Below are 23,997 nucleotides of genomic sequence, written 5' to 3' on the forward strand. Positions count from 1 at the left end.
CAACACAGTGTTCTTTATTTGCCAGGATATATATAGCTGGAAACTTGTGGCCTTTTGTCCCCTAATTCATTGCCCATTCCACATGCAATAGACAACAATAGTAACTCAGATCACGACTAAAAGCTACTGAATTTCTTTTTTAAAAAAATTAAATCAAAATAAAAAATTATATCAAACTGCATTTAATAATGTTATATTACAAAAATTTATGAAGAAAAATACTTCTCTACAAATATTTAAACTCAAAATTTTATTAGGCAAAATCAAAATGGATCACCTGGTCTGATCTGGTTCAACTTATTACGAGTTGATATTTGGTAAGTCAACGAACGCATCACGAGTAGGTTGATTAAACGGATTGACTCATTAATTTATTTAATTACAATTTTTTTTAATTAAAAAAGTAATTTTAATTTAAATCTAAATAAAAGAAAAAGTCGTAAATTAGATTTATCATCAATCAAACATAACATTCATTTACACAAAGATATAATAAAATCTCTTCAACAAAATTTCAATGTCTTATAGAGATTTAAATTTATTTCTACATAAAAATTGAGTTAATAAGTATAGAGTTGTAGATTTTTTATATTGTTTAATTATTCTATAAAAAATAATTTCACAGGAATCTTTCTTTTAATATTATATAAAATGATTAATACAATAAAAAGTACTTATTAAAAAAATTAAGTGAGTTAAATTTTAATATTTTTTAATTAAATTCAATCTGAACCTATAATGAATCAGATTCATTCACTAGTTTTAAATTGATAACAACTTTCAATGTATTTGATAACCATTAAAGATAATTGAAAATTAAAAATAATTTTCAGGGAAAAAAGTATGAAAAAATATTGATTTGATAGATTATCGAACTGTCCCAAAAGTGTCTTAAAATGTAGGGTTAACGAATACAATGTTATGTCTAAATTACATATTTTAAATTCATTACGTATATAGTGTAAATATTTAGAAACTCTAAAGAAAAAATTGTCACAAGTTAATTTCATTCTTAACATGGTATAAATACTTTACCAAATATTTAAAATAAGTAAAAATAACAATGACAAAAAAAACTTAATGAATAAAATATAAAAAATAATTTTGATATCAACACTATCAGGATGATATTATAAAATAACCACTCAAATAAAATAAATTTTGTAAAGAAAACAAGATTTAAATAAGAGATGATACGATAATGGAAAAGAAAGTATCATTCACCATTAAATAAATATTCTCCATCTACAAAATCTTACGTTTTTTCTATTAGATTAATTGTTTTATTTTTATACTTTTTAAGTCATATTAGATAAATTTTTACCTCTTAATTAGATTAACATATTGAAGTTCATGAACCATGTCATTAAAAAGAAAAGCCAAGAACTAATTGAGATACAAGAAAAAAAAAACAAATTAAATTCATGTTCAAAAGAGAAAAGCAAACTTTCCTAAAAAAAACTACATTAATTAAAATAGAGAGAATTGATACCTATTGCAAAAAGAAATCTGAAAATCTAAATTGATAACAAGAGAAAGAAAACATAAACTACTTTAACTCAAACCATTTATCAATCCGATTAAGAAATCAATAACTCACTACAATAATGTTATAAAATATTAGAAATATCAACATCTACTTAAATTAACCTATTTTATACTCTGAATGTGCTTTTCTAACTTTCATAATGAAAGATGTAATAGTGATTATGAAGAAAGCACATACAAGAACTTTTTCTTGACTCACTTTCTGAATAGAATAAACTGAAATTCTCATTGCAACTGTTGGAAGTCCCACATCGACTAGAGATAAGGCCAAATGATAATATATAATTGAGGTGCAAACCTCACCTTACAAGCCGGTTTTGTGGGGATGAGTTAGGCATAAACTCACTTTCTAATATGGTATCAGAGTCAGGTTAGAGCCTATCCTAGCGAGTTCTAAGTGGGCATTCTATTCTTCTCTTCCACCCGCAATCGGGCCGCTATCGGACCACCCAATTTCTACTATCACGCACGAGATGTCTATACCTCGGCGTGAAGGGGGTGTGTTGGAAGTCCCACATCGACTAGAGATAAGGCCAAATGATAATATATAATTGAGGTGCAAACCTCACCTTACAAGCCGGTTTTGTGGGGATGAGTTAGGCATAAACTCACTTTCTAATAGCAACAACAACAAATAAAAGAAAGGCGTAATTCATGGATATGATTTCATACAATTGAAATTATTACAATTTTTTCTCTTATTATTTTTTTTCATGTCTTTTATTTAATTTCGACAAGTCAAACCCAAGTCGTAGGTTATAGTATAGGATGATAAAAGTTAAAGTGTTGCCATGTTCTACTAGATAAGCATGGATAGAATAAAATCACACTCACATAATGGTGATTGCAAAAATCAGTGGCAATGGAAAACAAGAACAAATTGTTTAGATCCACAAATGTCGTATATCAAGTGGATGGCAACACAATAGAAAAAGACTTGGTGATGATAATGTACTCTAACAAAATATCAATTCAACAGTTTAGAGATACTTTCAAAGAAAACAAAGCATAATTGTAATAAAAAAAGAGAGAAGGAAATGAGATACAATTATCTTTCCAAACAAGTTTCTACGTAAACAACTATAGAAAAATAAAACAAAAATAAGTTTCTTCATAAATTAATACTCGCATGTACTTTATAAAAATTATCTCATATGACTTTCTACATCTTTAACTTGACTTTATGTATAAATTAATTTTATCTAAAATTTTGTTTCACTTTTATTTCTTAATTAAAAAAGTACTTCTTCAAAAGAACATATACGAGAAAAATAAGAAGAAGAAAACAAATGAATTTTGTCTTTCCATAAACTAAAATTATTTATGGCATAAATTAATTTATAAATTTTATTTTATAAGTTATCTAATTTTTTTAATTGTGCATAAATTAATTTTAATTTGTATACAAACCTTTTTCCTCTTATTTTTGTCTTAGAAATGTTCATGAAAAAAACTTGACAAGTTGATGTCACCACTAAAAAATAAAAATGAATTAAATGTCGACAAATTTTACAAAATCTTTGAGAATATTTTGAAACAATTTACTGGTTGCATTTGAATTGTGGTTTCAATAATTAAGATGCTTTAAACAATAGTCAATAATTATAAAATTTTATATTTAATTTGTTTAAAAAGGTTAAAAAAAATATGCAAGAGATAATATAAAAAACTAATTTAAATTTTGAAGTATCAAAATCAAAATGGATTCGGAAAACACCTCTAAAAATGAGCTCATTTGTCATTCATAATCAGGATAGTTGGTGTACAATGCACGTTTAACTTAATCCCAAGAGATATATAAATTAAGCTTGTATTTGTGAGTGGATCTCTCTTATGACAGGTGATGAGTTTTGGAAATATTTTTTAAATTCATGTTAGCTTAAAGTTTTGATTGTACTTATTTTCTGATTATTACTAATCTATTATCACATGTAATCAATTATCACATGCAGTGGAAAGATATGCATGGTTCTCAGTCTATTATATGAAGCACTTGTACTCGTAATTTTTACTCCTCTAATGCAACTTCCTTTAAGAATTGTGTATCTAAGAACTTAATCAAAATAATAGGACATTGGATTTTTTTCTCTAACAACAATAATGTTTAGTCATAGCGAGTGTTAGAGATATTTTTCTTCTTGAAGTTAGAATTGTACATGTATAGATATATAGAGATATCCTTTAAGAGAGTTAGTTACTCCTATACATTCTAAATACTATAAAAAAATAAAGAAAAATGTCCCAATCTCCATAATGAGTCTCTACTTTCTATCTTTTTAAATCAAGTTCCCTCTCTCTAAAAGAATTATTTATTTAAACATTCTCTTTATAAATTTCTCAAAATACACAATTCGCTAGGAAAATTAAGTCATTGGACGAGTTAAACACTACTTAATGGGTGAACTGGATTGGTTATTGGGTAAACTGGTTCGAACTGAACTAGATCTTAAATTTGTGCTTGAAGTAACCAAGTATGTTAATAATTGATTTCTTTATATATTCTTTAATCTATAGTGACTTTTACTTATCTACAAAATTATCAATCAAATACTTATGTTTCCAAATTATTAAATAAAATCTTAATTATTTAAAAAGTAAAAAATAAAAATATCAATAAAAGATAAATATAAATAAAATAAAAACATAATAATGTCCATTATCATTCCCCCTGATAATAAGACTTCAAAAAAATATAACAAAGAAACTCTCAAAGAGAAGAAATTTTAAAGTTTACTAGGTGTCTACACATCATGAATGATACAAATATTTTAGAACTCCAATAATAATTTAGAACAATTTTAGACAAAGAATGTAAGCTCACATATCTCAAAAGTTTTTTTTTGGTGTATATCACTTGTGTTGTTCTTTTAAGATTGAATTCTTCTTATATAGACATAATGAATTTTATTGTTGCACACCAAACATACTATTTTTAATTTTATAAATATACTATTAGAGTTACCATTTCAATAAATTTAATTTTAAATGTTTTCGTTAGAAGTAACTTTCTCACTAAAGTACTTGTGGATAAAACAAATAAGTTTTATGATTAGAAAAATGTAAATGTATATTATGAATAAATATACCATTTTCAATAATATTTTTTACATAAGTACATAAATAAACACTAGTAAAAAAAGGAGTTACGAAGGCGCCATATATGCCTCGGTTATGCCAAAACCGAAACGTAAAAAATTATACGCAGTGGAAGGGTGATACTGTCTCGGCTCACACAAGAACCAAAGCCTATACTCTTGCTTCGTGCACCGCAACTCAGACTGACAACTTTTTTAGAAGGCTTTATTGCCTCGGGTGGCCAGCAACCGATGCTTAAAGGCATTTGCAAGTCAGAAACTACTCTGCAAGTCAGACTGTGATGGTGACAGCTCTCTAATGCCTCAGTTAGCTAAGCAACCAAAGCATATACCATATGGTTGTATTACCTCGGATTTTTTGTTCAACCGGTGCCATATAGTCAATTTCACCTAATGTTCTTCTCTCTACTGCATCCAAGATCCAAAAAAGGTTAAAGGTCTCCACTTTCTTCTCTCTGCTGCTCGGTTAAAGTCTCCACTTTCTTCTCTCTGCTGCACGGTTAAAGTCTCCACTTTCTTCTCTCTCGCTGCATCCAGATCCAAAAAAGTTCTCCACTTTTCTTCTCTCTCGCCCCTCTCCCTCAACTCCAGCATTCCTTGACCAACCTCTTCTCCTCCGCCATGACAAAGAGAGAGCTCGCGACGGTGCGGCGAGGCGAGGCGAGACAGCTCGCGACGGTGCGGCGAGGCGAGGCGAGACAGCTCGCGACGGTGCAGCGAGAGAGTCCGCGACGGTGCGACGAGAGCTCGCGACGGTGCGGCAAGACAGCCCGTGACGGTGCAACGAGAGCCCGCGATAGCGGCTGCGATGGTGGAAACCCTATTCTCATGGAGCAGCAAGGAGGCGGCAGCGGCGAGGATGCGGCGGCGGCATGGTGGCGGAAACCCTTTTTGGTTCTGTTTCTGTGCAGGTGGATGGTGAAACGGATATCTGATTTTGGTTTTTGGTTTGGATCTGTGAGTTTGGTTTTTGGTTTGGATACTAATTCTCTGGTTTTTGGTTTGGATATTGTGTTTCTCTGAAGCTTTGATTGCTTGCTCTGTCAGGGAATAAAGCCTCCTCCTCCTCTCTTCCACCTCCAGTGTCGTGTGCTCTTTCCCCGCTTCCTGTTTCCCCTTTCTTAGATTGGAGCAATCATCTAAGTTTGTCAAAGTAATTTTGCCCCAAAAACATGGATGAAAAAAATTGCAAGAAACCAAAACCAACACTGATCTCGGTTGGATGAAAAAAATTGCAAATAATAGAACGAGAAACCAAAACCAACACTGATCTCGGTTGAGAATAAAAGAATTAAAAAATTCTACTGCCTCGGTTGACTGTGAACAGAGGCAGAATCTGAACCCTTCTGATTCGGTCCAAAACCGAGTCAAAAAAACCTATCTTTTTATTTCGGCTGTATATGACCTGGTCGCAGAACCAGTGTCTATACTTAAAAATAACCGAGGCCGTTTATATTAATCGCACTAGTGAAAAATTCCATTAAAATATAATTGGGAAAATGTTGTCGGATTATGATAGAAATAATTATTGTTTGTCTAAAAAGAACTTGAAACTCTCACAAAAGAAAGCAAATCCCATATCCTATTTGTAAGATTTTTTAATTTAATTCAAAAATATTAAGAAACATATTACTTTTAGTTTATAAGAATTAGTATTTTACTAATTTTCATTTTAAGTTCCTTATCATTAACATTCTCATTTATATTTCTCTCTTACTTATCTACTAGTACAACTTCTATTTCTTTGTAATTACATTTATTTTAGTTAGAAATGTTAGAATAAAGTCCAAGAAACATTGTTTGTTTAATTAAGAGTTTTATAAAAAGTATAGAACATGATTTTTAAGAAGAAGACTATAAAAGACGAGTGTTTAGCCTAACGACACATATTTTGTTATTTTGTATGTGAAACTAACAATTAAATATATGATATAGATACATTGAATATCATATATACTTATTTTATGTATATGGAGAATGTTCATTTCTTGTAAGAAGAGTATCACGTGAATACTTCTCAACATCTATTGAAAAAAATTGTTAGAGCTATGTTATGTCGACAACCTACTTTGAAAACATTGTATGTTAATTTTGTAAAGACCATCTTGTAAGGTGTTGCTTTTTTTTATCTAATTTTAATAAAATCTATATGATCTAGACATCATAAATGCCTTATGTAATAATATTGCTTAAAGAAGATATATGCAATTAATATTGCATGAAGAACATTTAATAGGTTAGACATAATGTATTATAACTCTTCGTGATTTCTGTTATTCAATATATTTGTTTTCCATTACACTCATGTTCTATTCTCATTTGTGTACTCATTTGTAATCAAATTTTTATTAGTGATACCTCTTAATAAGTTATCTTAAGGAAGAATTGGACATAACACATGAGTTTCATGAATAAATACAAATTTGTTGTGTTATTTTGCTTACTTGCTAGATGATTTACCATTTGCGAGAAAAATTTAAGGTTTTATTTAACCTTTATCCTTTCTAGGGCTAGTTCTTTCTACAAAGACATGATATGAGACATATGACTCAAAATAAAGCAATGAAAAACTAGAAGACACACAAAAATGGGTAAAATTAAGAAATCATTTCTACCACAAGATTGATGTCAAAATACACAAATAAAACTAATAAAAAAAACAAATTATTAGACATAAAGCCTATACATAATTAAATATTCAATTCAGTAATGCCTTAAGCAATTGAATATAAGAAATTTGCATTCAAGATTCTAGGACAAGTAGATTTTATGACCATTGATTCTAACAATTTTAACAAATTTTTTTTTTCACTTTTTGTTTAGTATTTAGGCATGATTTAGTCCCACAAATTCATATTTTCGTGTCCTTTTATGGTTTCTTTTGGTTTTGTAATTCTGAAATAAAATCATAATTGAATATCAAATGTAAAGATGAAGAATTACAACACTTGAATCTAAATGTTTTAAGTCTCAAATAAATCTAATAACATGTTCATTTCAAATAATTTTCTAAAGATACTTTAACACTTTTATACTCTACACAATTGAAAGAATAAAGAGATAAACTCAAAAGAACCAAAAGTAAAATCAAAACTAGATCAACCAAGTAAAATGCATACCCTTTCGACTAATTAATATAAGAAAAGGTGCAAAATATTGATTAATGCATTAACATGTAAACAAACTTAACATGCACATAACTACTACAAAAGTATTTTACCTAATGAATAGGAAAAGAAAGACCAAGAATCATATCGCTTATAAGAATATGTTTAAAAGACCGAGAAAAAAACTCATTGGGAAGGAGTGCTTACTTGGAGATAACACCTTTTAAGTTTGAGACGAATCTATAACTCTAGTGACATATTGATGTAAGTCTACCTTGGAGAAAGTAGGATCTATCAACACTAAGAGATTTTGGATGGAGACAAACTTTAAAGAAGATCATAGAATCTTATAGCCAACACACAAAGAAGTTGCCATAGAATGGTATCGTATGGCCAGACAGACTACGATGTGACCGTCTGGAAGGGGACACCAGGAAGAAACAATCAGCCGAATAGGCCAGAATCCACCACGTATCACGAAATTCGAGTGGGCGGTGCACCAACTAAACGATCATGGGAGATTGGAAATGAACGGTTGCCCTCCAGCAACAACCATCCCTAAAATATCACTTCAAATCAAGATTACTAGTAAGTATTACTTAGTGGGTAATGGACCATGATTGGGTCGTGATTAGGGTTTTCCTAATCTTGGGTCCATCTTGAAACCTATAAATAGAGATCAATGGTAAGAAGGTAGGTGATTGCATTTATTATGAATTTAAGATTTTACTGTGACTCCCGATCGAGCTGATTATTAACTTGAGTGTCGGAGTGCCTTTGACAGATACACCCGAACGGTTTGAAGTTCAAGCAAGAAAGAATTTTGACTAAAGATATTTAGAATTGCCTAAGCTAACTTGAAGTAAAGTGTGAATATGTGTTTTGTGAAAATATTCAACCCTACACCTGAAATAAGAATAACAAAAATGGATTAAGAAAAAAAAAATGGAAAGAACACACCGTCTTAAATGAATATTCAAGAATAACTGCAATGAAGATTCAACACTTACACTTGAAAAAGTTCTCAAAGATAATAACTCATGTAAAAAGGGTTTCATATTCTTAAAAAAACAAAATGTTTTCACAAGTCTAATAGTATTAAATATTCCAGTGTAATTTGTAACCTTAAATATTAGTCATTCAATAGATGCATGTTGAGATAGAGTTTTACTTTATGATAATTTGAAATTAGGTTGTTATTTCCAATTTCAATAACATTAGTTATTTTATGCCTTAAATGTTTTACTTGATATGTTTAGAATTATTGGAATGCTTAGAATGGTTGATATGGATTTGAAACTAATTTTAAATAATTATGTAGAACTATTAGTTTTCCATAATTTGTTTATTACATTAAAACTCTATGAATTAATCTCAACTCAAAATCAAATTTTTTTCTAAATCAAATTTGTCCAACAAACGCAAATTCACTCATGAAAACTCGAGAGTTAGAAATTCTTTTAAAATTAAATTCACTTATGGTCTATCAATTTTGAATCCATCTGAATAAACAAAATCAAAGAGAAATTAGGATAATTTTTCAACTAAATTTGATTAGTGAATTTAATTTCACTTAGCAAATTAACTTGTTCTAATTTTACATGTTTAACTTAATTATATTTATACCTATATATAAAGAGGATATATATATTTGTATACATAATTTTTATTCTTATTTTATCTTTTATAATATAATTGTTAAGTGATTTTTTTAAACAAATATAATTATTAATTTAATTTTTAGAATTAACCGCTATTTTGAAATATTTTATATAAAATTATCACTAATCTTTTTTTTTATTATATTTGTAATTTTGACATTAATATTCAGGTGTTTCTTTCTATTCTTATTGTTTTTCTCTTATATATTAACTTAATCAATTTATATATATTATTAACTTATAATACAATAAATATTTAAAAAAAATGAACAATAGGTCGCACGCTCGCTAGTTTGTTAGAATGATTATAAATACGATATTCATTATAAAATATGTCGTGGTTATTTTAAATTATATTCGTTGAGTTATGTACATATAAACAGTGTGTTGACTTTGGTTGAATTTGTGAATATTAAGTAAATGAATTTATGGTATAATAAAGATCCATTTATTTCACACATAATCAAATCATTTAGATTAATACGTCAGGTGATTAGAATCAAAAGAAGACTTCCTTACATGCCAAAGACTCCATTGGTGTTAGAATAACTATTGTTTATTAATATCTTGGATTGAATTTGATATTAGCATCTAGCAAGACATGCTTAATACATGAAAATGATCAAAATAAAATATGTTTAGTACGAGATGTGTTACGTCGAACTAAACTAAATACATTTATTTTAGAATGATTTATTTTTAATTTCTTTATTGAACAAATTTTTTATACCTTAAAATTATATATTTATCGTATAATAATATTAATTTTCTAAAATTTAGTAACCCTTATTTTATTATAACTTATGAGAGTTACATCTCATCAATCAATTAAAAATTCAGAAATCAAACAAACTCTTATTTACTACTAAATATTAATTATAAACTAAATATGAACTACTGAAAAAAAAATTTGAGTTACTACAAAAATAACTAAATTAATATAGTCGAAGAATTAAATAATAAAATATAATCTAATTATAACCTTGAAAAGAAATAACTAACTATAACTATAGAGATATACATGAAAAAAATCTTAAAAATGTTATATGTTATTGCGAACTCAGTTACGGATCTATTTATATTTTTATTTTAATAATATAAGGGTGAATAATATGAATGGCATAGATAACTTTCGAATTCCACACCACGCAGGACACGTGGAAATAGGAAATAAAAAATTGTTTTAATTTATATTTATTTTAGAAACTGTTTCTTTATATATTTATGTAATCGATGTTGGTTTTAAATAATATACAGAATTGAATGACGTAGTATTGACCTTTAAAGGAGATTTTTGAAAGGTCACTCGGCAATGTTTAGAATAATCTTGCTATGACATACATTTCATATTTTTAAATCGGTCATTAAGATAACAAATACAAAAGGTAATATGACAACTTTCTAAATCGATCTTAAAAAATGTTACATTTTACAACCCTATTTTTTAAATCGACTTTAAAATTAAAGTAAAAAGTTTCATATAACTAATGTAAAAGTTTTTGCACAGTTTATTTAAAAAGGTATTTTTCTAGTAATGAAGATGTGTAAGAATATTTTTCATCAGCTAATTAGGCATGATGACAACTTAGTTAATTGATATGCATATAAGCTAATTGGTTTACCAGGGATTACAAGGAGAATGTGCACACAAAATAAAAATGTTCTCTTAACAATTTTTTTATTATATTTAATTTTTTATAAAATCATTTCAAATATATATAAACTAATAAAAGAGTGACATATAATTTATTGTTAAAAAATTATTAACATATTATAACAGAAAAATAACACACACAGAACTACTTGACTTAAGCTATTCACATTTTGAATCCAACCATAAGTATCAAAATATTTTAGTAAAAAGAATATAAAAAATCTTAAATCAAAATATTTAATGTATGGGTTATAATTTTTTTCCTTATCTCTATTATTCACCATTATTTCTTCTCCTGTCAACCTTTACGAGGATCAGTTTTCAACCTTTATTTTATCTCTTACTTTTACTATTAAAATATGTTTCTTTAAGATCATAATTTATTTGTTTTATTACTAAAAATGGATTGAATATCTAGATTCTCTCGTTAAATATATATAAAGGATATTAATAGGTAAAGACCACCAAAAAGACGAAATTAAGATTAACTATATTAGTTATAATAATAATATAGTTTGTGCCTCGTAAGTAGATGGTTTATTTGAATGAAAGACATAAGTTATAATAATAATAATAATAATAATAATAAATGGCAACAGTTGTGCCTCGTAACTTGTGAGGTTGATGAGTAATAAGTGATTTCACATGGCAGTATTGAGAAGCACGTTGGTGTTGTAGACATATTTGTACTAGCTGACAAAAATTCCCTACCACACTCGTCTTTTTCCCAACCAAAGCTACCGTGAACTCCTTTTCACTTTTCCTCTCAAAATGTACAAGGAATCATCCTCCCCTACGTACCCTTTTACCCTACGCACCAACCCAACCACACAGATCTCACCCATTCCATTCTCATCAATAAACCCTAACATTTTTTCCTTTCTCCTTAATCAATTTGAGTTTTAGATTTAACGTACATTTCTTAAGAAAGCTCTTTCTTCACCATCATCGTCATGATCAGTGTTTTTGAGTGTTGATTGGTTCTCAATAATTTATATCTCAACCATGTTTAACTAGAAGCCAAGGTATGCATTATTAAGTACGGCAATGGGAAATAGTTTGTACCACCAAACCACGCTCAATTATTCATTTTTGGCCAATTCTATTAGTACGCATGCCAATTATTTTATCCCATATTACGTCCCATTACTGCATGTGCTTCCATCATAATTATATCCTTTCTTTCTTTCTACCACACAAACACAACAAAATCATCCATATATATCAATTACCAGTTGTCATCACATTTATTATTCCTTTCAACAAATTCAAATCATCCCATAAATATATTATTATCTGCCAGCTAATTAACACTTTCTATTTTCCATATTATTATCCACACTCTTTCTCACCATATCAAATCATATTTTTGCTTAGATATTCATACCTAATTATCAATTCACGCGCTCTAGTACTTCCTATTCTTGCTTAATCTTAATTTTCCTTCTTTTCATTAATTCAATCAAACCAGCTTTCAACTTTCTTAATAATACCCCTCACCTAAAACTTCTACGTTTTCTGACTCTAGATGTTGCTTAACAAGCTTGGGAATGCGTTATACATAATATTTTCCTTATATTAGAGGGATAATAAAATAAAGACAAAAGTTTGTTCATCCCATAATCACGGCCACTGATTGCATAAAGCTCAGAGATATTATTAGACATTAATTAATTTGATTACACTAATTTTATTGCGAAAGCGTCGTGGGCCCTGTTAAAGATAAAAATAAAATAGCCATTGACTCGACGAAGAGAAACTACTTTAAAACTTGTATAAAGATAAGGAATCTTTAGTTTATTAGAGTTCGATATAATAATTTGTTATTCTTTTCACAACTTTAAAAGATAGTCTGAATGCAAGTTAAAGACAATAATAAGAATACCATACTACACAGATTGAAGATTAATTAAATGGATTACATGGCTTTTGAGCTAAAATAGTCACTTCAGATTAATTTTCTTACTTTTCTAAGCTTAATCAATAGGTGGAGATATTTATAACTGGATAAATTCAATCCTTATTAGATCATTAAATTATGTTGAGTATAGGTTTCAACATGATTTAATCTTATATTAATTATATAAACAATATTTAATCTTATATTAATTAGTATTGTTTGAGATTTAAATGTATATTTTTAAACAATATTTACTAGTGTAAAATAGTAAATTGACGATCATATAATGATGGTTCTCTTAAAGCCTTATTCATGTTTGATTGGTGACATTTGAAAACTTAATCAACTATATGATTATATTTGGGTTATTGTTGTGTATGGTTTACGATCATGATTCAAATATAATCATAGTTGTATGTCAGTTTATATGTTGTGTTTGTGATGCACACACTTTAAAAAATCTATTCAATTTTTGTTGCCATTGTTTATCTCCTTTGCTATTAGTCCTCTATTCTTTCTTTTTTTAATTACTATTTTTATTTCATGAAGACTAATGTGAAATGGTGTTAAAATTTTGTGACATGTAAACAATATTAATTAAAATTTATGTACTAATTAATAGTAGAAAGTGAGTCTCTCCAATAGATAAGATCACACATTTGATTTTGAAAGTAATATGTACATACATTTAGATAACACATACTTCAAATGATGATTATGGAACCTATATATGGATGGAGATTGCATTAATTGGACATACATAATGATGAGCATGAGAGAAAAATAAATGAAGTTATATAATTTTTGCACAATATAATATCAATAACTGTTGATGGGTAAAGTTTAGGTATCCTTACATTAATTGTTTGAATAGGACAATACTGAATTCTACAAAAAATTAGGAGCACATTTTATGTGATGGGTTTCTACAAAATTATACAAGTTAGATATGAGATGTTGTATTATTATATTTTCCAAGTGTATGTCAGACTGTGTGATCGAGTGAAGGAAGACCGATTGGAGGCCATATTCATAATGTTGGAGTAGAATTTTTTTCTCAAACTCACATGGTCAAAAACTCCATTGTATTATGAATCAACTAAGTTCACGCGATTGTTAGTAGCTTTTAGGTTGATGAATTTATAGGTAATCATTGGGTGAAATGATAAAAGCTTAAGAAAATATTTTGTTCGATGGATGTGAAGTATAAAAAGATGTATGCATTTATTAATGATTTCATATTATACAAAACAAATTAGAATGATTGAAAATTTTCACAAGTATAGAATATCACGATAAAAGACAAATATGAAGATAATAATCATGGGATGACAAATTATGTCTCTTTGTGAATAGGGCATGTAGAGAAAATGTAAGACTCATGAAAAATATTTACCTTAATAGTAAAAATTTTATTACTAGATTTCTTTGTGAATGGAAAATATAATAAGTTTATGTAAAAAATAAAATGTGGAAAGCTAAATAAGAAATTTTGGTAGCTTAATTGGTAGAAAATTTTGGTGATTTCAAGAACATGGTTTCAAACTCTCTTCTACCTTTTTCTAAAAAAAATTAAAAAAAAAATTAAAAATATTGATAGTGGATAAAGCACTCAGATTTTAAGGCATTATCGAGGAATCCAATATGTCAAGTGGTGATTAAAATATTAATATAATAAAATAATATTAAAATAATAAATAATATTAAAAAATTGGTGAATAGTAAAATTTTTGGACTATAAATAGCCATGAGAAGGGAGGCTATTCTGCAGAAAGAGAGGAAGAATCAAGTGAGAAAGCTTGAGAAATAGAGAAGAAAGAGTTAGGAAGAAATTTTTAGTTGCAAGAAGAGTAGAGGTTCTGGAGGGTTTTCGGGGAAACAAATTTTGAGCAAGAGATTAAGTTTGGAATAGAGGTAGCGGAGCTAACCTTTCTAAGCTTTTATATTATGATTTAGTATTGTTTTATTATTATTCATGTCTTGAAATTCTGTGTGAATACTGTTAATGAAAAACATAGGTGCTTACTGTATATCTATCTATAGTGAATTTCTGTGCTAATATTATATGTTGTTGTTTTGAATCTGTAAATAAGAAATTTGTTAAAACTAGTTTTTGAACACTTTGGCTAAGGAAAGACTTGGTACTTAAGTTGTCCATTGTGACACACCTCTCTTTCCTTGAAGTCTACTCGACGAGTTTTTAACTTAAATCTTGTTGAACATATTATGTACTGTTAAATTATTGTGCAATATATCTTGTTGGAATGAAAATTTCTGATGAATTCATGTTATTGTGGTAGATATGAAATTATGAATTATAATTGTGATGGTAGGATAGAGGAATCTTAAAAACCGGAGTTGGTACATTCCTGATCATAGAGCAGCCCTGGTCAATCCAGTAAGTTGTGACTAGTCATATGTACTGGCGTTTATGGTGAGTTTGATTCGTCAAACATTTGATTCTTCTCCGGTGACCATTTATGGTGATATTTTATTATTGTTAATTTATTGTGATATATTCATTTTGTATGATTTTTGCAATGATTAGATTTTATTATATTGGATTTGAATTTATGCTTCTGAACATGATATGAATATTATGGGGAGATTTTGTAAGGGTATAATGTGAGTTGAGGAATATGAGTATGGTATGAGTCTCGCGGAGAGATTCAGTAATGATATGATATTTGTGTATATGTTGATGTTGAGGGTCCTGTAGTTGGAGGTTATCCTGATACTCTAATAATCATCCAGTCTAAAGTAGAGAAGGATGAATTATGTGGTGAGAGGGGCAGGAGGTCTTGGTCTATGTGCCGGTTTTGGACATAGTGTTGAGGACTAACCTTATGGATGGTATGGAGTATTTTGGAAATGTATTTGTAAGAGGAAGTAGAAGTCATCACAAGTGCATAACCTCCCGTGACCGCTCATCAACGTATCATCCGGATGAGTGTCTATTGGGTATTGTGGATGAGTGTGTATTGGGTATTGTGGAATGAGTGTCCATTGGGTATTATGGAACGAGTGTCTATTGAGTATTGTGGAACAAGTGTCTATTAAGTATTGTGGGACGAGTGTCTATTAGTAATTGTGGTATTGTGGGATGAGTATCTATGATGCGATTGTTGTATGATGGTATGAAGGTGTATGACATAATTATTATATGATGTTTGTTGGAGTGTATCAAAGTAATTATGCATATTTTATAAATGATTGGTTGCATGTTAGCTCACCCTTCTTGTTTGTGTTTGTGTATGTGCGATGATCGTATAATTCGTTATACGGGAGCAGATGGAGGAATGTCGTCTGATCCAGTGCCAATGAAGAAAGAGATAGAAGAATAAATTAGAAGAATTCGAGTTATATTTATGAGTTTGTAGTTGAAATCTGAGTTTAAAACATATAATATATATATATATATATATATATATATATATTTATATATATATATGACTATATTAAGGGATGTTACCTTAAATGAAATGCTACAATATATAAATTATGAATTATCAAGTGTGAGATTACCGAATGTTCCAGAAAATGTGAAAACTATTTCATTATGCAAATGATTTTAAGCAATAGAATGATAAGTTTTCCTATTTTTGGGAAAAAATCAATAAATATTTATTTAAGTCTACTAATGAGAATTAAATTATTATGGAATGAGGAAATTGAAGTCTTTGATTGGTTTGCTAATGAATCTTTCCAAATTCATATCATGCTATGTTGTACTATCAATGACATTTCTACGTATAAGAACTTGTTTGTGTAATGTTAAGAGTCATACAATATGTATGATATGTGCAGAAGCATTGCTTATTAATAATTGATATATGGAAAGAATATAATATATCTTTGGCATAAGTGATTTTAAAATGCCAGCATCCTTACTACAAATTTGCAAATTGAAAAAAGCTTGTAATATGTCTAAACAAGGAAAATAAATTTTATTAAGAATCTTGTAATTATGTTGGGTTTGAAGTTAATTAGCTTAAAATTTCATAATTTGATGTAATAATTGTTTCATCCGTGAAATCTTACGAAAAAAATAGTTAACTATTTTAAGAAAGATGTGAATGTTAATAGTAATAAAACTTTTAAAGAAAATTCGCTAAATATTAATTCTTATAAATTAAATAATATATGTTTCATAATTATGGTAATATTCTACTTGTTATTTATTAAAATTGATTTTTTTTTACTTTTTTTAGGTCTTCACTTGATTTTAAACAAATAATGATTGCATTATCATAATAATGTGACATTTATTCCTTTATTCATTTTATTGTGACAATTTCGTTTAAGTATTCATATAAAATAATATTATTGAAAACAATATTTGAATTCATAACATATATTTCTTTAAGTAAAATTTATATATTTGTTTTAGAGAAAACAATTTTAGTAAAAGAATGACTTTTAGTTAAATCGTATTTCTTGAAATGGTGATTTCAAGTTTTATTTAAGTTCTATATAGGTGTTATATTTGTTTCCCTCTTGGAATAATAGGTTTTATAGGATAAAGTACTTTGGGAGTATATAGAGCTTGGTTTCCAAGTCAGTTATGTGAGGTAAAATTCTACTAAAAAGTTAATTATAACTCATACATTTCTAAATATCAAGCTTACGTGAGTTTCATTAGATCTCATGTGAGGATTAAGGCTTTGTGATAGATTACTTAAATATTTGATTTCAAGCATTTTCTAATTACCGAATCCCTCAATCTTGAATGTAAGCAAAGAGTCTATTAGTGAAGTCAGAAAAATGTCTAATAATAGTGCACAATTCCCTAATCTTGAGCATACGCAAAAGACTGATAACTACTCAAGCCATAAAGGCAAGGAGGAGATTCGTTATCATAACTTAGGATTCAAGCTAAGAATAATCAAACAATGCATGCATAAAATATGGACTACAATCAATTAGTCTATAACTGATGCATAGGGAAAATCTATAAATTTTATTGGGAAAAAATTGAAAATAGTATCTTTTTTGGTGTCGTTCATGAAAAAAGAAGAAGAAGCAACATAATGATTCAAAGTGATGTTTTGAACAACACCTTTGCATTAACTTGGTAAAATGTAGCTTGAAACTTAGGAACTTTGATGAACACATTGAATATCAAGATTTATGTAACAAACATATTATAACTTGTTGAAAATAAATTAATCATGAGACTTAAAAATGAACAACTTAACATGTGATCATGATATATATAAATAGTGAAAGAATATCGTAAAACACTAAAATTTAGAACCTTTTGACATGTATCTTGAAAAGAAAAAGTTTTGATGGGTCTTCAAGATGTGTGAAGTCACTAAATGATCTTGATCTTTCCTTTAACAAACTTTCTTACTTCTTGTAATATTGATTGGTTGTGTGACTCTTTTTGTATTCTTCTCAAGAGTGAATTGTCATCCTCTAGATTAAGTATATTCTTACATTTTGCATATTGAGTTCTTCAGATATTATATGTTGTTACGTTTAGTATTTTGCCAGTTTTACTTGAGTGTTTCTTGTACTTATTATATGTTTTTTTATTATATGTTTTTAAATTCATTGTGTAAAAGTATGTTATGCTCCTATGTTGTTTTGACTTATCTCCTCTATTGTTTAACATCTTATGTAGCTTTAGACATAACCTTGATTAGGTTTTATTGTGCACATACTTCTAATTTAGACTTCGTATTCCTATGTTTTTTTTTTTGTTTTCTTTGTGATATTTGGTATTTTTGTGATTTTTGACTTTTAGTGTTTAGACGTTTAATAATCATTGTATATTGTTCTTTGTGTTTATGTTTTTTTGAATTTTTACATGTTTGATTATCTAAGACTATTCCGTTTAATATTGTTTGTTAAACTTCAAAATTAGAGATGTTGTAAACGATTCTAACCTCTCTCAAACGGTATTAACAATCTCTTCATTTTTTATGTTTAACAAATATATATGCTAAACGAAATTTTTATAATTTTTCTTTCATTTTACATGTACTCTAGATGCACTCCTCCCCTTGATTTGAATGTTCTACTTTATCTATCCTGTTTAGCATATTTCTTTCCTCCTTATTTGAGAAAGATTAAAAGGGTGTTGGAGGATGATTCCTAAGGGTATGTGCTTTTAAGAGCTAAGGATGAGGACACATTCAGGTAATAAGCTCGTCTGTGTCTTTTCTATTTTCTCCCAAGTATGAGCTCCCCTATTTCGTAAATTCAAGAGAAAGTTATTAAGTGTTTATCTTATGATTGATCAGATGTATTGGACTATCTGGTATAACTTTTCTCTTTTCATTATGCCTAGTGTTTTATCATGTAATTAAGTCTTTTATTAAAATTGAGATGTTTGATAGAAGATTTTCTAATATTTTAAGATAGTTATATAGGCTGGACTTTCAAACAGATCTAATGTTGTGGGGATATAGACATATGGGGATGATGTATTCTATCCTAAGTGGTGTACTTTCCCTATTTTTCCTGATTGTTCATCTAGTTTGCTTTTATATACACCTGAGTTCTCTCTTTGTAGTATGTCAACTGTCGGTGAGCTAAACAATTATCAAATGACTAACTACTAAACGAACAATCTATGATTTACGCAAGTCAAAGTTGTCATGATATAATGTAAGATAATATAGTAAAAAAAATATTCACAAGCCAAGCAAATGAGTTCGAAGCATATTAAAGCAAAGTTTATATTGGGATATTTCCAGTAGTAGTTATGTCAATTTTATTAATAATCAATGTAATAAGTATTAATTTATTTACAGAAGCGTTATCATAATCACTTTTACATAATTTTATTGTGAATCAATGTGAATTTGACGACGAAAATACTATCAAGAAAAGTTAGGTAATTTGTACAAATATTCATATTAATAATATTGGAAGTTTTTAAACACGAAAATAATTTTGTGAAAGAAAAATAAGAAAATAAAAAATGAAATAAGGTTTTCACAAATTAAAATTAATTTGTAAAAGATTAAAATACGTGTGTAATTTATTATTTTTAATTAATAAAAGAATTTTTTTTTCTTATTCTAGAAAATGCTTATAAAAGAGCTTATTAACATATCGGTTATTCATAAACATATAACAAACAAAAGCGTACACTTATTACTTGCCATAATATTTTTCTTTCAGGTGAAGTGTTCGTTAGACTTAAATACTCACTTTACCTAATATGGTATCGAGACATTAAACTCGGGTAACAGTCTAGAAAAGAAAAGAATCGATATATTTATATATATAAATACTAAATGATAAAAATAATATTATTGGTTAATTTTGAAGTATAGTATTGTGTTGTAAAAAACTGAAAAGGAAAAATGCCTAATTAATTTTGGAATGTTTTTTATATTTGGGTATTTTAAATTTCTTTTAATTGAGTTTTATCATTTAAATTTTGTTCATTTAATTAAGTGATATGGCTATTATTTTTCTTATTTCTCTCCATGTGTTAGTTAATAAATATAAAATTATTGTGATTAATAATTAATGTAAAAAAAATAAATGATATTGTGTTATTTGTGAATATAACAAGAGATTGTCTTTCTCATCTGACGACAATATTTTGATTATTACAGTTGAAGACACAAAAATTATAAACAAAAATATGATATGTTTCGGTTGTGGGGTTGAGTTAGTGGGTTCCTTTATAATTTGTCTTTTTGTCGTCCGGTCTCGTTCCAAACTTCGTTGTCTTACTTTTTCGTTCGGGTGGGAACCTGTCAAAGATCCTGCGATGCCAAAGTTAGTGTGTGAACCGTTCGGCAATTCAATAGAACAGTAATAAATGCGTAGTAAATGCAACGTACCTACCACTTACCTTAGTGAGGCATTTGAGGAGGGGGGTGGAGAACCCTCTTCGGTATAGATCGTACCCTACTACTAAGTAGCGAGCAATCTTCATGGTGTCGGTCGATTTCAAAGATTGGCCTGCGTCTTGCTGGGATATTAACGTCCGGATCTCCGTTCTCTAATCTTCGCCTCCATCTCTTGTTACAATCATACATTCTACCGATGGTTGCAGTAGGACTTGGCGAATAATCGTGGTTAACTGCCCTCTTTCTTTCCCGGAGCTTAGCTTCGACAACATGTCCGCTCGGGTATTTTCTTCGCGTGGGATGTGCCGGATCTCCACCTTCTCGAACTCTTTGGTCAAGGTCGTTGCTTTGTGAAAATACCGGAGAAGATGCTCATCCTTTACCTGAAAATCTCCATTCATTTGGCCTACCACCAGTTGGGAGTCCGTTCGGCACAAGACTTTCCGTGCTCCCATATCTCTTGCAAGCTCCAGCCCGGCCACTAAGGCTTCATATTCCGCTTGATTATTGAAGGTTTTGAACATGAAGATCAAAGAATACTCCAATAGGAAACCATTCGGTCCCTCTTTGGTTCTCGAATCAGATCAATACTTAAGGCTTCTTGAAAAATTTCGCCCGAGGGGCGTTCAGCAGGGTGTATTGTTGAAATCGTGGTCCCCTGGGTTCTCTTTGTTTGAACTCCCCCGGCTTGCCGGTTCGACTGTCCAGCCTTCTTCCGTCAGTCTTCTCCCCCTTGACCTCCTGGCCTTCTTTCTTATAAGACTGCTGAATCTCTTCTACCCTTATCTCATCCGCCGCCCTCTCTCTCAGTTCCTCGATGGTCTTAGGAGCTCGCCGACAAACACTATCTTTGAACGGCCCAGGCTGGAGGGTGGGCAGGATGTATTGAAGGGCGAGTTTCGGGCTTAAGCCCTTCACCCGCCGAACGGTCTTCTGATAGTGATCCATGAACGCCTTTAAGGTTTCCTCTTTGCCTTTCCTCAAGTTGACCAATTCGAAGATAGTCTAGTCCTGAGTATTGCTGCTTGCGAATTGACGGTTGAACATGCGTTGCAGTCCCGCGAAGTTCTCTATGGAATTTGGAGGAATGGAATTAAACCATTCCAGCGCCTCCCCCTCCAGTGAGAGGGAAAACGCTCGACACCAGATGGTGTCATTGCCTGTGTGGAACGCCATGGTGTTCGAAAAGGTCTTAATGTGGGCCTTTGGGTCCGTCGTCCCGTCGTATATCTTGAACTGGGGAGGAGCAAACTGTTTTGATATGTGGACGTCCATTATCGCCTGGACAAAGGGGAGCAAAGTGGATGAGCTCTCAGTCTTTATTGGTAACTATTTGTTCGCTGCGGCGCTCTCGACATGAACGGATTTGGCCTTACTTCCTTCGACTTCTTGCTCAGTCAGTTTCCACGTTTCATCCGGTGAGCCGCTACACTTAGTTTTATATTCCACAATAACTTTCCCACGCTCCTTACCGTGTTGCTCTCCCTCCTTCTCTCCTGCTGCCGACTCCTTCTCCTGAGCGATTCGAGCCGAGCATTTAGCCCTTACGGCTATGAGTTTTGCTTCATGGCGTTGTTGCATCTCCTCCATCTTTTGCTGTAACATCCGAATCATCTCTCATGGGTCGTCAATGCTCATGTTTCTTGTAGTCACCATTGGGTGAATGAAGAAACTCGCCCCACGGTGGGCGCCAAAATGTTTCTGTTGTGGGGTTGAGTCACTGGGCTCCTTCACAATTTGTCTTCTTGCCATCTGGTCTCGATCCAAAATTCGTTGTCTTGCTCTTTCGTCCGGGAGAGAACCTGTCAAAGATCCTCCGATGCCAAAGTCAGTGTGTGAATCGTTCGACAATTCAATAGAACAGTAATAAGTGCGCAGTAAATGCAACGTACCTACCACTTACCTTTGACTTGTATTTATAGTTTTTTCCATGGGTTTGGGTTAGTGAGAAGTTAATCACGGCCCAATTTTAGCTCAATAGCTCTAATCGCTGCTTACCTTGATCATGGTCTTAATGACCTAGAGAACCTACTGGCCGGTCTTAGTGACCCATACAGTTAGGTTAATCATACGTGGTCTTCCTTGGACCGTCCGGTCCATATGGTACATGATAATATTATTATCTAATATCTTTTAATTAAAGAAACAAAAATTACTTATCATTTTATATTTACTACATCATCATTTTATATTTGCAGAAAATTTTATATTTCTTAACATATGAAAAAAAAGTGATAGATAAGACACAGTAACAATTACAATATTCAAGTAAATAAAACAAAAATATTTTAATTAAAAAATATTAAAAATATTGAGTACTATATAATAATAAAAAATTAAAAACAAAACTTAATTAAAAATATCTAAATTTATAAAATGCTTAAAACTTAATTAAATAAAAATAATAACATTTTAACATTCTTTACAAAAATTATATCTACCCAACAACTTATTTTAATAATATATAGATTTAAATACTATTTTGATCTCTATTTTCATGTACTTTGTTTAATGTGGTTTTCACTTTTCTACACGTTTAATGTGATCCCTATTTTGGTAAATTTCATTCAATTTAGTCATTTTTATGATGCAGACTAAATTATTAACGGATGAACATACATGTGGCACTATTTGAATGAGTTGTGTTATTTTATCTTATGTGGCCCATCACGCACTGTGTGACTTGAAATTATATGTTTATTGTATTTTGAAACCAAAATTGGACATAAAAAGGGAAATATGGTTTCTTAACTAGGTATTGTTTTTTCTTGATTTTGCAAACTCTCTTGTGAAAGAAATCGTGTTCGTTGCTTGGTGATGTATGTTTGGTTGTCAATCTTTGTCTTCTTATTGGGATAGTTGGGGGCAACAAATTTGTCGTTTCTTGCATGGTGGTGGTTCAAAGGGAATGGAGATAACCCCATTTGCAATTTTGGTGGGATGAAAATGCTAAGAATGGTAAGAAGTTCAAACAATGTTGAGAGACAATTTTGGAGTTGTCATAACTACAAGGTTAGATTAATAATAACATATTTAATTATTTATAATAAAAATATTTCTTGGTACTTAACATTGTCTTTGTTATTTTTGTGTTTAATAATAGAGTGGTTCCTCTAATGTGTTGTGGTGTAACTATTTCAAGTGGTGCTCTAAAGAAAATGTTGATGAAAAAGATGTTATCATTGTTAGGTAAAAGAGAAAGATTTATGTAT

General features: G+C 29.8%; 1 protein-coding gene across 1 annotated transcript; it reads left to right on the forward strand.

Annotated features, from left to right (window-relative positions):
* Positions 1-4,606: 4,606 nt before the first annotated feature.
* On the forward strand, positions 4,607-6,098 carry LOC128196307 (uncharacterized). Its single transcript, XM_052876710.1, has 2 exons — positions 4,607-5,600; positions 5,691-6,098. The coding sequence occupies exons 1-2, from the start codon at positions 5,265-5,267 to the stop codon at positions 5,766-5,768; spliced, it is 414 nt and encodes a 137-aa protein (XP_052732670.1). The 5' UTR covers positions 4,607-5,264; the 3' UTR covers positions 5,769-6,098.
* The last annotated feature ends 17,899 nt before the right edge of the window (positions 6,099-23,997 follow it).

This window comes from Vigna angularis, chromosome 4 (assembly GCF_016808095.1).
Source record: "Vigna angularis cultivar LongXiaoDou No.4 chromosome 4, ASM1680809v1, whole genome shotgun sequence".
Lineage (NCBI taxonomy): Eukaryota > Viridiplantae > Streptophyta > Magnoliopsida > Fabales > Fabaceae > Vigna > Vigna angularis.

Bases quoted from the DNA above. Each gene is read 5' to 3' on its own strand.
- LOC128196307 (XM_052876710.1), top strand. From the start codon at position 5,265: ATGACAAAGAGAGAGCTCGCGACGGTGCGGCGAGGCGAGGCGAGACAG. The intron at 5,601-5,690 runs GTGAGTTTGGTT...TTGCTCTGTCAG, and splicing joins TTGGTTTTTGGTTTGGATCT to GGAATAAAGCCTCCTCCTCC.